Raw genomic sequence first — 14,339 nt, 5'->3', positions numbered from 1 at the left:
CTTGTCCCTTTTCTAATGGTTCCTAACATTGTTCGTTTTTTTGACTGCTGCTGCACATTGAGTAGATATTTTCAGAGAACAATCCATGATGACTCTAAGATCTCTTTCTTGAGTGATAGCTAATTTAGACCCAATCATTTTGTCTGTATAGTTGGGATTATGTTTTCCAACGTGCATTACTTTGCATTTATCAACATTGAATTTCATCTGCCATTTTGTTACCCAGTTTAGTGAGATCCTTTTATAACTCTTCACAGTCAGCTTTGGACTTAACTATTTTGAGTAATTTTGTATTGTCTGCAAACTTTGCCACTTCTTTGTTTCCAGATCATTTATGGATACATTAAATAGCACTGGTCACCGTACAGATCCTTGGGGAATCCTATTATTTACCTCTCTCCGGTGTGAAAACTGACCATTTATTCCTACTCTTTCTTGCCTGTCTTTTAATCAGTTACTGATCCATGAGAGGACCTTCCATTACTATTCCTGTTATGCCTTGACTGCTTACTTTGCTTAAGAGGTTTTAATGAGAGAACGTGTCAAAGGCTTTCTGAAAGTTCAGGTACACTACATCTACTGAATCACCCTTGTCCACCTGTTTGTTGACCCTCTCAAAGAATTTTAATAGATTGATGAGGCATGATTTCCCTTTCCGAAAGGTGTGTTGACTCTTTCCCAAGAAATCATATTCATCTATGTGTCTGATGCTTTTGTTCTTTACTGTAGTTTCAACCAATTTTGCCTGGCACTGAAGTTAGGCTTACTGGCCTATAATTACCAGGATCGCGTCTGGAATCTTTTTTTAAAAATTGGCATTACATTAACTATCCTCCAGTCACTTGGTACAGAGGCTGATTTAAGTGATAGCTTACCTACCATAGTTAGTAGTTCTGCAATTTTATATTTGAATTCCTTCAGAACTCAAGCCAGAGTTTAAAGCACTCTTCCCCAGGAATTAAAACATATAAGATAAAATCTACAAAACTTTTATTCGGCACGTTTCCAGGGAACTGACTCTCTCAGAAGAACTCAAGACATTTTACCCAGTTATTTTGTAAGATACCAGGCCTGACTCTCATTAACACCAAAGCCCCTTTACACCCTTCTGGCAGTGGAAAGGGGCCTTAAAGTTGGCATAAATTATATTTACATTCACTTTTGCACATTTGTTTTGCTATAGTGGTATAAAGGAACTATAATATAAATTGAGACTCACGTCCACCATCTGTATCAACCTGTTGTTTCTAACACCTATTTATATGACCCCTCCCACCTCACCAAACCTCCTTTAGAACCTGATGGATCCAAACCCAGTGAAATCAATTGGCATTTTTCAATTGATTTCACTGGGTGCTGTATTAGGCCCCACATGCCAGTGAGAAAGAATGTGCTCTCAAGCAACCCCAGAAGGTTAATTAATTAGGACAAGGAGCTGACATACAATGCTTGACAGTGTGTGGAAGGTGTTTGTTTTACGAAGATAATGGAAGGTGAAAAACTACTTCTGAAATATCATTTTCCTAACAATTTTTCAATGTACATTTTCTGTTTGCAAGACAATCTGGTATCCCAACTCAATAAACCATATGAATTTCAACAGATTTTAAATCACTTTTGATTTGATAACATTAGAATAACTGCATTTTTCTTCAAAGATATCTTGATGTAAAACAAAACATATTTTGTTTTGACACTTTACTGCAGTGTTTTCCAAAGTCCTGAAAGCTAATAACCCTTCAGGAAATTGACCAGTGTGTCCTTTCATGCAACTTGCTAAGGTCTAACCATCTTATTTCATACACCTTCTGTAGCTGCTATACACCCCCCCATCCCTCCCCTCGCACCTCCTGCAAAAAATGGAGAAGTCTGCCCATGCACCACCATTGGCTAACTCTGGAGGGCATGCCCCACTCTTTGGAAACTCTGGTTTGCTGTATAATAGAATCACAGAAGTTAGAGATGGAAAAGACCATTCCCTCTACATGCCAATGCAGGACCGTCCCCTAAAATATATTTCCAGTGCTTTGTATCAGCACTCCATACCAGACAAACTTTCTTTGTTTAAGTTATCAGTTTGTGACTACATTATCACTGTTATTACTATGACCTTGATCCTATGGAAAGCTCTGCACGGATGCAAGGGGCTGCTGGCATAGAGTGCTTTATGCATCTGGCCCTATAAGTTCTTTACATAACAAATGTACAGGCATGAAGATAGAGCTATAGACAATGTTATGGTTTGCTAAAGTAAGAGACTTGTGCTATCTTGCCTTTATTCTCTCTCTCCTATTGGGTCTCTGTCTTTTAAATATGGACCTTGGCAGGTTGTTGCCAGTACCATGTGTTAGTTCATTTTGTAATTATATTTTATATATATTCTAATGCCCAGGCTCCCCAGTCATGCGTCAGTACCCCATTGTGCTCGGCACTGTATAAAGACAAAACAAAAATACAGCCACTGCCCCCAAAGAGCTTACAATCTAGACAAGACAACAGAAGGATATAGATAGACAACAATCCTATGACTACTGAGATTGTGTGTGACTAAGAACATGTTACATTGAACCACGGTGCACAATTTTAAAATGATTTTCCTTTTGCTCTGTCAGGGCTCCTTAAATTGTGTCAGTACTTCCCAGTCTTTCAAGAATGTTCTTTATTAGCAGCACTCAGACCATTGTTGAAATCCCAAACCTATTCTTCAGATCATTTTGCCTCTCTCCAATATTAACTTTGGCCTTGTCAGTACTCCTTTCAGCAGTCAGTCAGTCGCAACAGTGTAGCTGCACCAGTGTAAACCCCACGAGTGGACAAGAAAAGCCACCATTTATACTAGTTGAGTTTACCCTCATTTCAGTCCTACTCAGATTTGCACTCCTGCAGCTTTAAGGTTGCTGCCCACTGCCTGCTGAATCCCAAATGTTGTTGTTATAAAGCCTAGGAGTTCCAGTCAGGGCTCAGGACTCCATTGTGCTAGGCACTGTACAAACACTGAAGGAAAAAGACGGTCCCTGACCCAAAGTGCTTGTAGTCTAAACCAAGTGTAGTCAAAGCCTTTGTTTGCCCAAGTTTTCAGAGAACCTGGATGTTCTTCGCATGCACAATGATCTGATAATGAATTATATAAAGGTTTTCAATTGGTTCTGAGACTGCATCTCTCAAAACCATTAATGATCTGCTAATATATTTATTGTACCCAGTATTTCTGTTCACCTGCCACAGTGACTCATTGCCATCACTAGAGATATTCAAGGCTACACTTGATATCCATCTATAAATCAATGATTGGGTATAAAACAGTCAATCCTGTCACAGCGCAGAAGAAATGGGATAGAGGTTCCTTCTAGCCCAAATGATTCTATGATTAATCTGAGCTTCAGTTATTGATACGTATCATGGGATATGTTTACAGTAAAATGTGAAAAGTTTAAAACACAACTATAATAAAAGGAAAGTGCTATATTCTGAAAGTTCACATGGTTGGTATGAAACATTTCCTATACTGTGGCAGTGCATGTTCTAATACATTTATAAGTGAAGCTTTTCATTATGTTGATGGACATTGGTGAATTTATAGATGGTTAGTAGTCACATCTTGCTGCAAACCAGCATCATTTTTAAGACTTGGACTTCCAGTCATAAGAAATTGTAAACCAATTTCCAACTTTTTTTCTATTATAGAGAAGAAATTCTTAATGGTTAACAGCGGAGGAAAATGGTCAATATAGAGGCAAAGTTTTTCTGTATTAGAGCAAGATGAAAATTTGCTTCTATTGGTAATAATTCATCACCCAAAGCAGTTCTCTCTTCAGTTGTGTTCATTCTGTCTCAAATTAAAGGTACAGCCAAAATAGAGGGCCATTGGAGATGGGAAATAAAAAATTATTTAATCACAGAGACACTTCTGTATGAGGAGAGAGTAGTTTTTTTCCCTTTGTATTTGAAAAGGAGACAAGAGAGGACAATATACTGATATATACAGCATGATAAATGGTGTGGAGCAGTGGTTCTCAAACTTTTGTACTGGTGACCCCTTTCACATAGCTAGCCTCTGAGTGTGATTCCCCCCTTATAAATTAAAAACACTTTTTAATATATTTAATACTATTATAAATGCTGGAGGCAAAGCAGGGTTTGGGGTAGAGGCTGACAGCTCGCGACCCCCCATGTAGCCTGTTGAACTCATTTCCACAATATATCATTGAGGCCAGATCTTATTGCGCATTGAGGCCAGATCTTGAAGGCTTTAAATCAAGACTGGATAGCTTTCTAAAAGATATACTATAGCTCAAACAGCAAATATGGGCTTGCTCTAGAAATTACTGGATGAGGTTTTATGGCTGCTATGCAGGAGGTCAGTCTACATTATCACAATGGTCCCTTCTGGCCTTAAAATCCGTGTAAAACTATGAGTAATGAGAATATCCACAGTTGTATTAGAATAAAAAAATGCATAAGGGATCTAAACCCTTCTGCTTCGTGGCATAAAACAACCACTGATTGACGGATGGGGGAGAAATTTTCCCTATTGGCAGGTTACTCCATAATTGTCTACTGTGTAATTACTTGCATCTTCCTCTGAAATATCTGCTTCTGACTGTTTTCAGAGACAGGGAACTGGACTAGATGGGCCAGTGAGCTGATCCAGTGTAGAAATTCCAAAGCTCCAGCCTAGGGGCAGAACAGCATTTTATTCAACCACAAAGTCATAGGAAATACGTTTTTCTGGTTGGGTTTTTTTTTTTCCCCATTCTCTTCTTTTCTGATGCATCATTTAATATTTGTCATTTTTACTTTGTAAGTACATTCCCAGATTGAGAATAAATTCAATTTGTCCACTGGTTCTTGGCAACCTCAATGTACTGGATAAATTGCATACATATGAGTTGTTATTAGATAAAAAATGGAGGGATGAGGTTTGGAAACTATCCTAATAGCCTAGCAATAAGCTATCCTTTTCAGACACAGATAGTGTAACATTTGTTCACACCTGTGTTACTGCTAGAATGGATTATTGCCCCTCTTTGGGGCTATAAAATCTAAATAAAGTAACAATCTGATAGCGTTGGCGCTTAGAGTTCCAAACTACATTCTGTAATGATCATCGCTAGTTTACAGCCTTGTTACATCAGTCACTTTGAGGAGGGTAGGTTTAGGTCTTGTACTATGCACCCTTAGTAGAGCACTGGACTTGGACTCAGGCGAACTGGGTTCTGTTCCCAGATCTGCTACTGTCCTGATGGATGATCTTTGGCAAGTCATTTCACCTCCCTGTGCCTCGGTTTCCCCATCAGTCAAATGAGGCTAACGATACTGACTTCCTTTGTAAAACGCTTTGAGATCTATTGATGAAAACTGCTACAAAAGAGCTATTTGCCATCTTCCATAGCAGCTCATCAGTTTTTAAAATTAGGTTCAAGTTTCTCATTAGGTAAAGGACTTGTACTATAACTTCATGAGTCTATTTGCTGTTGTCTCAATAACAACAAACCATTTGCATTTCAGAAGACCTTTAAATATCTAACAAGACCTAAAGTACTTTATTGAATATATACCAGGGGTTGGCAACCTATGGCACGCGTGCCAAAGACGGCAGGCAGCAGCGTGCTATTAAAAATCCTGCCCAGCCCGCTCTTCTCCACCCTCCGCCCGCCCTCCCTCCCGCGGGGGCAGGGGGCAGAAGCTTGGTCCTGCCAGCTCCCCTGCCTCTTCCCGCAATGTGCTGGGTTCCTGCCCCTCCTCCTCCTCTCTGTCACTCCCTCTCTGCCGGACGATCAGCTGATGGCCCTTGCGAGGGAGGGGATGGGGGAGGAGTGAAGTCAGGGTGCTTGCTGCTCCCGGCAGAGGCAGAGAAGAAGTGGGGGCAGGGCCTTGGGGAAGGGGGGGGTGGAATAGGGGCATATCCCCTCCAGCCCCCTGCTGTGAGCACCCCACGACCCCAGCCCACACCCCCAGCCATCTGTCCTGAGCCCTGCACCCTGCACACACCCCAGACCCCTGCCCTGAGCCCTGACCTCCCACACACACACCCAGCCCTCTGCCCTGAACCCCCTTCACTCACACACACCCAGCCCTGAGCCCTGCAGCCCCGCACACACCCCAGACCCCTGCCCTGAGCCCTGTACTCCCCTCACACACACCCAGCCCTCTGCTTGACTCCTTCACCCCACCCACAACCCCAGCCCTGACTCTGGCACCCCCACACATACCCAGGCCCCTCACACCCCATGCCCTGACACCTGCACCCCCTCACATGTCCCCAGCCCTCTGCCCTGACTCTTGCACCCCCCCCACATACCCAGTCCCCCCACCCCCTGTGCATCCCCCCACATCTCCACCCCCACCCTGAGCAAATGGGAGCTCCTGCACTCCCCCCCCCCTCCCCCCACACACACATTCCCACCTGCACCCCTTGCACCAAATGGGAGTTGCCCAGGTAAGCAGTCCACACCCAAATCTCCTGCCCCAACTCTGAGTCCCCTCCCTCATTCTAGCTCCTGGCCAGACCCTACATCCCAACTCCCAGCCTGCTCCTTCACCCCCAGCCCTGTGCTCAGTGCACTCCCACCCTCAGCTCAGTGCAGAGAGAGAGGAAGAGAATGGGCCAGAACCAGGGAGAAGGTAGGTACCCACTGTATATGGGCAGGACCAGGACCCCAGACTGGCAGCAGGCTGAGCGGGTCCGGCAGCTGGGATCCCAGCCAGCAGGAGCCGGTGGATGGAACCCCTAAGCAGCAGCGGGCTAAGCCGCTCAGCCCTCTGCCGGTCTGGGGTCCCAGCCGCCGGCCCCACATAGCCCGCTGCCGGTCTGGGGTTCTGGCTGCTGGACCCTTGCCAGCCAGGGTCCCGGCCGCAGGCCCCGCTCAGCCCGCTGCTGACCTAGGTGAACAGAACCCCAGACCAGCAGCGGGCTGAGTGGGCCAGCAGCGTAAGGTCAACATTTTAATTTAATTTTAAATTAAGCTTCTTAAACATTTTGAAAACCTTGTTTATTTTACAATACAACAATAGTTTAGTTATATAATATATAGACTTATAGAGAGAGACCTTTTAAAAACATTAAAATGCATTACCGGCACATGAAACCTTAAATTAAAGTGAATAAATGAAGACTCGGCACACCACTTCTGAAAGGTTGCCAACCCCTGATATATACACTATATGAGTCATTTTGCCCAACATGGAGATGCAGCTGTCTCTGGGGTAGGAAAACATCAGTTATTTAACAGGACCAGGAGCACCGCACAACAGCATATTGAAGAATAACTTATCCATTTGAAATCATGGGGGAAAGTTAGAATGTAATTACCTACTTTGGAAAAGCAGCACTGTCAAAGGTATGCAGATGTTGTATCTGAACTTAACTGGGCAGTGCTGCTGTTCTAACTTTTTGGTGTCTCTGAAAAGCCCTCCAAAAAGACATGGGCTGCTGGCAGAGTTGGCATTCATAAAACTTAGCTGAAGACTTGCTTATTTAAACTGGCTTTTTAACACCAAATTATTTATGTGGTTATCAGCAAATGGCATTTTGGGTTATTATTTACAGAAAGACGCCCATTGGGATATGTTTGGAGGGTGGGTGTAAGTGGAGATGGTAAACCAGAGAACAGGAAATAAATCAGATGTCGTCTTTTTCTAGTTGGCTCGCCACAATAAAACATTGCAGCAGATGCTGAAGCCAGGGTCTGATCCAGATGAAGGAGATGAAGCCTTGAAGTACTATGCCAATCACACAGCACAAATTGAGGTAAAGAATTGCTCACCAAAAGGGAAACTATTGTGGTCTGAGGCCAGTTTGCTTCCTACTAGAGCTTCTCATTTCGATTTCTCGTGAAGAACAAAACATATTTAAATAGGGTAGCTTATTTTGAAAGGGAAAAAGCTGAGTAATATCATACTGGGGAAGGGAAAAAAGGCCTGGATATTCTTTAAAATTGGCTTGGTGTATTTCAAACAATTGTCCTACTGTTGCTCCCCTGTGGGATACGGAATATTTTTTGTTATGGAAATGATGACTGGGGATAGCAGCAGTGTCTTAGAGACAAGAATAGTAGCACGTCAGTCACATAAACCCTGCTTTTCAAGCTAAGGAGGTTTATGAATCAAATGAGAATTTTGGCTGTGGTTAAAAAGAAGTTTTTGAAATGGTGTGAAGAATCCGTGCAGTTTTTGCCTAACAGGATGAGGTGGGTCTGGTTCATCAGCTCCTTTCCGTATTGTGAACAGCATTCACCTGTTGGATGGAAAAATATTTCATGACTTTGGCGGTAGTAGAAAGTGTAGAGTTCAAGGGTGGCAGTTTTAAGGGGACGTGCCTGCAAGGTGTGCAGGGCTGTTATTTGGAAACTATGACAATCTAGTTGATTAAGGGTGAGTAATTGCACGTAGACTCTCATGTCAAACCACATCCTTCTTGGGGTCTGGTTTATTAAAAGAAAATCACAGTTCAATGTCATCTTAAATGAAAGCCATACATTCCCCATTCTTCAAAGTTCTGTCAGCTCCTGCTGGGCTCACTAGCTCCTTCCCAAACCCAGTTTTTGCTCCTGGCATTTCCTAAAGCCTCTTCCTCTTCAGGCCTCTGCCCCTTGTGGCAGGAGGCATCAGCCAAGCCTATGGAGAGCCCCTTCACAAATCCTCTCTCACCGTGGGTCTCATGCAGGTGTCTCACTGTGGAGCATCACGCTCACAACCCTCCTGCTCCTCTGGTTCTCTTTCCTGACTGTACTTAGGCTGCCCTTATATCCCCCCAGCTGGCCTAATTGCTAGTCATAGGCCCCCATCACATGACCCTGGGACTGAGAGGTACAGGTGAGGTGTCACCCAGGATTCCCTTAAAGGGTCAGCTCACCCATGAACAGTACTACATTCATTATGTGTGAATACACAAACACACACACACACACAGAGTTTTGCTATCCTTGAGGTGAACATACATAAATATATTGCTCTTAAATATCAAACCATTTCAGAAGGGAGAGATGAGGCAATTTTTTGCAAAACAGCCACAGCGTTGGGTGCTTCCTGAAAGTGAGGATGTAAATGACTCTGAGCCCAACACTGCTTCTGTTGAAATAAGAGAGTGGTTTTCCAGAGCTGGGCCAATTGTGGAGTTCCGGATGTATATTCTCTCGGCTCAGCATACCCAGCTTGTTCAATTTGTAAGTCAAATGATGATTCTAGGATAGCGAGCTCTACAAAAAACCTGGGATCTGAGATCCAATGTGTGTTTTCCGCCTATTACTACTTCACCAGTAATACAGGCTCCAGTCAGATTCAGCAAATAGTTTTAATGGAATGGAATCCAGCTCACTCTCAAGTAGCTCTGTTGATTCTGAAGAGCTAATAGTAGCAATATCTTGGGTTTTGTCAAGTAAGCAGATAAAGGCAGGTAGGAACTGGCACTATCTGAGTAACAAGGTGCTCCTTTCGCATAGCCCCTTTCATGATTTACAACCTCATAGAGATGGGCTCAAGCTACAAAATTAAGTTCTTGATCCAAATGCTAAGCTCTTTAAAGTCTGGGAAAGTTTGGATGTTGAGTTTTGCTTTAGCTTATTATAAATATGGGGGCAGTTTGTAGGGCTCAGATTTGGAACGTCCTCAAAGATTGGGGATACTTGGATCTAGATTTTTTTATTTGAGGCACACCTGTATGACCTCATTTTAAGGCAGGTTTTTGAAGGCAAAGACAATTTTAATATAAATTACTTAGGTAAGTGTTTTTTAATATAGTGTGTTGGTGTAATTGAAATTTTTAAAATTAGTTCGACACCAGTTTGTAAATAAAAGCAAGCTCTGAGTCAGAAGGGAATCACAGCATGATTGAGAAGTCTCTGACCCTGAAAGACACACAGAATAGAATCATAGAATATCAGGGTTGGAAGGGACCTCAGGAGGTCATCTAGTCCAACCCCCTGCTCAAAGCAGGACCAATTCCCAACTAAATCATCCCATCCAGGGCTTTATCAAGCCTAACCTTAAAAACCTCTAAGGAAGGAGATTCCACCACCTCCCTAAGTAACCCATTCCAGTGCTTCACCACCCTCCTAGTGAAAAAGTTATTCCTAATATCCAACCTAAACCTCTCCCACTGCAACTTGAGACCATTACTCCTTGTTCTGTCATCAGGTACCACTGAGAACAGTCTAGATCCATCCTCTTTGGAACCCCCTTTCAGGTAATTGAAAGCAGCTATCAAATCCCCCCTCATTCTTCTCTTCTTCGGACTAAACAATCCCAGTTCCCTCAGCCTCTCCTCATAAGTCATGTGCTCCAGCTCCCTAATCATTTTTGTTGCCCTCCGCTGGACTCTTTCCAATTTTTCCACATCTTTCTTGTTGTGTGGGGCCCAAAACTGGACACAGTACTCCAGATGAGGCCTCACCAATGTCGAATAGAGAGGAATGATCACGGCCCTCGATCTGCTGGCAATGCCCCTACTTATACAGCCCAAAATGCCGTTCGCCTTCTTGGCAACAAGGGCACACTGTTGACTCATATCCGGCTTCTCGTCCACTCTAACCCCTAGACCCTTTTCTGCAGAACTGCTTCCTAGCCATTCGGTCCCTAGTCTGTAACAGTGAATGGGATTCTTCCGTCCTAAGTGCAGGACTCTGCACTTGTCCTTGTTGAACCTCATCAGGTTTCTTTTGACCCAATCCTCTAATCTGTCACATACATTTGTATTTACAGATTGTCCGTCATGATAGAACCATGGAACAAATAGTCTTCCCTGTCCCCAATATCTGTGAATTCCTCACTCGAGAATCCAAAAGTCGTGTATTTAATACAACTGAGAGAGATGAACAAGGGAGCAAAGTGAATGACTTTTTCCAACAAACAGAAGATCTGTACAATGAAATGAAGTGGCAGAAGAAAATTAGGAGTAAGTACTATCTATAGTTTCAAGGACTTTGTTTTAGGTTGTCTAATTGTATTTAAAAGCTGTAAGTCACCAAGCAAGTATTTTACGTTTTCATTTTTACTTGTTTCCAATCCCTTTGATATTACAAGAAAACATTTTCCGCACCCAAGATTTCAAGTCCCTGGAGATGTGCCACCTGCGAGAGAGAGAGATACATACACAAAGAAGAAATAATATGGAAAAGTGACTAATAAAATCATCTCTGGGCTCTCGAGACCAGAATTGAGTGGTGGAAACAGTAGAGTTGCACCCAATTATGCCAGATGGAATTTTGGCCCCTAATGTTTAACAAGAACATGTGTAGCTGTATACTTATACTTTTGAATATAATTCACTGAAAACATCTTTCACCTTGGACCAGATCCTCAGCTGGTGTAAAACAATGTGGCTCCCATGAAGTTAGTGGAGCCCTGCCAGTTTTTATACCAGACCTCTTTGCACTGAGTCATTATTTACTATTCCTGGCGAATGTTTTCTTAGTAATAGTACTTTGCACCCAGCATCTTTTAAAGCAATTTACAGAAATCCAGCTGGATTAATTCCCAGCAGAACCCAGTCTGTGACTCCTTGGCCAAGGGGACATACCTACTCAAACTGTTTACAGCTCCCATTCCACTGGAGGGCACAGCTCCAGCTGGCATAGGCAAAGAAGTGGGTGGCGCTAGTTTCAGAAGGGACATGGCTAGAACACAAAGGGTAAGCTGGCTGGTTCCATGGGTGTGTCTCCCAGAAACCCCGCACGGAACTTAGAGCTACTCCACCAGGATGGAATTCATAGGGGAGGCAGAAGTGGTGCTACCATCTGACCTCCCATAGGAGTGAAGTTGCTTCTAGCATCTCAGGAGGTGGCAGATGGCAGCCCTGTGCACCTTCCAGGGTAAATCCAGTCTTTTCACCAACTCCTGATAAGGAAGTGGGATATAGCTATAGATATCTAAGGATCTCTTCACCCACCATTAAAATGCAGATGCCTCAGAGGTAGAATACAGTAGCTCTTGAACAATTCACAGCAACATTACACAACTGATTAGGAAGGAAGTGAAGAATACCAGATATGGGCAGAACTGCAGGAGGATTTGGCTCGCCAGAGTGGAATGAATTAACTTGAAGCTTTTACCACCGCTAAAAACATGACGGGTTGTAGTTTTTGTGAATTTAATTCTCAGGCTGTAGTTTCTATTTCAAAATAATTTTGCTCACAAAGTAGGACTAGGATCCCAGTTAAAAGAAACACCAACGAACAAACAAAAGCCCCTAACCACTGTCTGAGAGAGTGCAGACTTGGATTAGACCTCTGTAATGCTAAGCAAGCATAAATTAGGGGGTTTTTTATCCAAAAGAGAAATCCCACATTTCCTTTCATCTGTGGAATATTTAACAAGCCTTCCTATTATTTTGTTTGAAAATGCAATATACATGCAAGTGCTATTTAATCTTTACCCCAGTGTCTGAGTTGCTATGTTATCGTACAATGCTGCATTGCTCGAAAGGAGAGGATGCCTCATGCAAAGGCTCCAGATCCTTAAAACCCAGAAGTTAACAGCCTAATTTTACCACAAGTGAAATCTTAATGTTTAGTCTGAGCTGACTCTAATTGTGGGTAATTAAAGCCAACCTTACTCTGAGACAAAAAGATCCAGTTTGAGGAGTTGTCTGTTTCTAGGAATCAGCTATGTTCTTAGTCACTTTCAATAGTATGATAGCAAGTGAAACCCAACAGCTGGCGGAAAGGTCCAGGAAGGTCAAGGGTGCCTTTCTCATGCGCACAGGAAATTCAGAGCACTCTAGGAGTCTTTTTATAATTTCCTGAAAAATACATAATCTTCAAATAGTTAAATGTCACAAAAAGAAGAACAGGAGTACTTGTGGCACCTTAGAGACTAACAAATTTATTAGAGCATAAGCTTTCGTGGACTACAGCCCACTTCTTCGGATAAGCTTTCGTGGACTACAGCCCACTTCTTCGGATGCATCCGAAGAAGTGGGCTGTAGTCCACGAAAGCTTATGCTCTAATAAATTTGTTAGTCTCTAAGGTGCCACAAGTACTCCTGTTCTTCTTTTTGCGGATACAGACTAACACGGCTGTTACTCTGAAACCTGTCATTAAATGTCACATGTTTTAGAGATTTTTAAATACCATATATTAAGATATACTTCAAAAAGGTTAATTCCAACCAGTACCGGATTTACCATGGCGCCAGGCCCACAGTCCAAAGGGGCCCCGGCCCGGCCCACTCTTCTCTGCCCTCTTCCCCCTGCTCTCTCCTGTGGGGGCAGAAGCTTTATGCTGCCGGCTCGTGCTGCGGCAGGGCAGGCTCTGCCCGGCCTCTTCCCTGGAGGGTGCTACGTTCCTTCCCCTCCCCCTCTCCCTGCCGCCGATCAGCTGTTTGCAGGCAGGAGGGAGGGGGAAGAGCGGAGCCTCAGCACGCTTGCCGCTCAGGGGAGGAGGAGGAGAAGAGGCGGGGAAGGGGCTGGAATCGGGGCATACCCCCTCCAGCCCTCTGCCATGAGCACCCCCATGACCCCAGCCTTCTGCCCACCCTGACCCCTGCACTGCCCACACTCCCCCAGCTCCCTGCCCTGACTCCTGCACCCGCTCACACCTCCCCAGCCCCCTGCCCTGCACCCCCCACACATACCCAGCCCCCCCCCCCATCCTCACCCCACCCTGAGCACCAAACAGGAGCTCCTGCACACACACACCCATTCCCACCTGCACCCCTCGCACCAAACAGGAGCTGCCCCAGGTAAGCGCTCCAGACCCCAACCTCCTGCCCGAGCCCTGAGCCCCCTCCATCACCCTAGCTCCTGGCCAGACCCCTCACCCCAATGTTTTTTTTTACAATTTTTTTTTTAATAAAGCGCTCTTATCCAAAGCGCTTTACAATAGTTAGCTAATGGTACGAACAATATTTGGAAAGATCATTAAGTGGTCCGTTGAGACCCTCCGCGATTTTCAAGTGGTCTGTGGAAAAATAAGTTAGACTCAAGGACAATCAAGGCACCTCACTTTATTTTCATTTACTTGATTACTTATAGGAGGAGGATAAAGAAAAAAAGAATTAAAAAACAGGGGCGGGGGGAGATAAGGGAGAATGTTCTTTTTCTTGGCTGGGTCCCAAGGAGGGGCCCCAAAAATGAAGCTGAGCACTGGGCCGGGGCCCCACCAACTCTAAATCCACCACTGGCTGTCACGTCACCTGGGATGGGGATACTGTGTCAGCTGATCCCCACAGTCTCCAACCTACCTGGGCAGTACAGCAGACATGGCCCTGCCCACTAGCTCCTCTCCACTCCTTAGCCCACCCACCACTTGCTTTCTCCTCTCCCACCCCCCGGCTTAAAAAAGATTGCTTTCCACCACCACCACCACCACCACTCAGGCTTTTCTGGCAGCCCTGTTGCCAG

General features: G+C 44.2%; 1 protein-coding gene across 16 annotated transcripts in view; it reads left to right on the top strand.

The window, feature by feature from the left end:
* Window positions 1-14,339, top strand: part of ITPR2 (inositol 1,4,5-trisphosphate receptor type 2) — a 337,706-nt gene that overhangs the window by 273,416 nt on the left and 49,951 nt on the right. For 15 of the 16 annotated variants that reach the window (XM_065569077.1, XM_065569053.1, XM_065569071.1 and 12 more), the window contains 2 exons: window positions 7,643-7,750; window positions 10,699-10,891. In XM_065569077.1, the coding sequence (XP_065425149.1) occupies window positions 7,643-7,750; window positions 10,699-10,891 (301 nt within the window). Of the gene's footprint in view, window positions 1-7,642; window positions 7,751-10,698; window positions 10,892-11,019; window positions 12,370-14,339 lie in introns of those variants that run through there. The other variant, XM_065569112.1, reaches the window with a different exon arrangement.

Source organism: Chrysemys picta, chromosome 1, assembly GCF_011386835.1.
Source record: "Chrysemys picta bellii isolate R12L10 chromosome 1, ASM1138683v2, whole genome shotgun sequence".
In the NCBI taxonomy this organism is placed as follows: Eukaryota; Metazoa; Chordata; order Testudines; family Emydidae; genus Chrysemys; species Chrysemys picta.
Note: the sequence above shows the minus strand (reverse complement) of the source record. Positions and strands in the feature narration are given on the sequence as shown.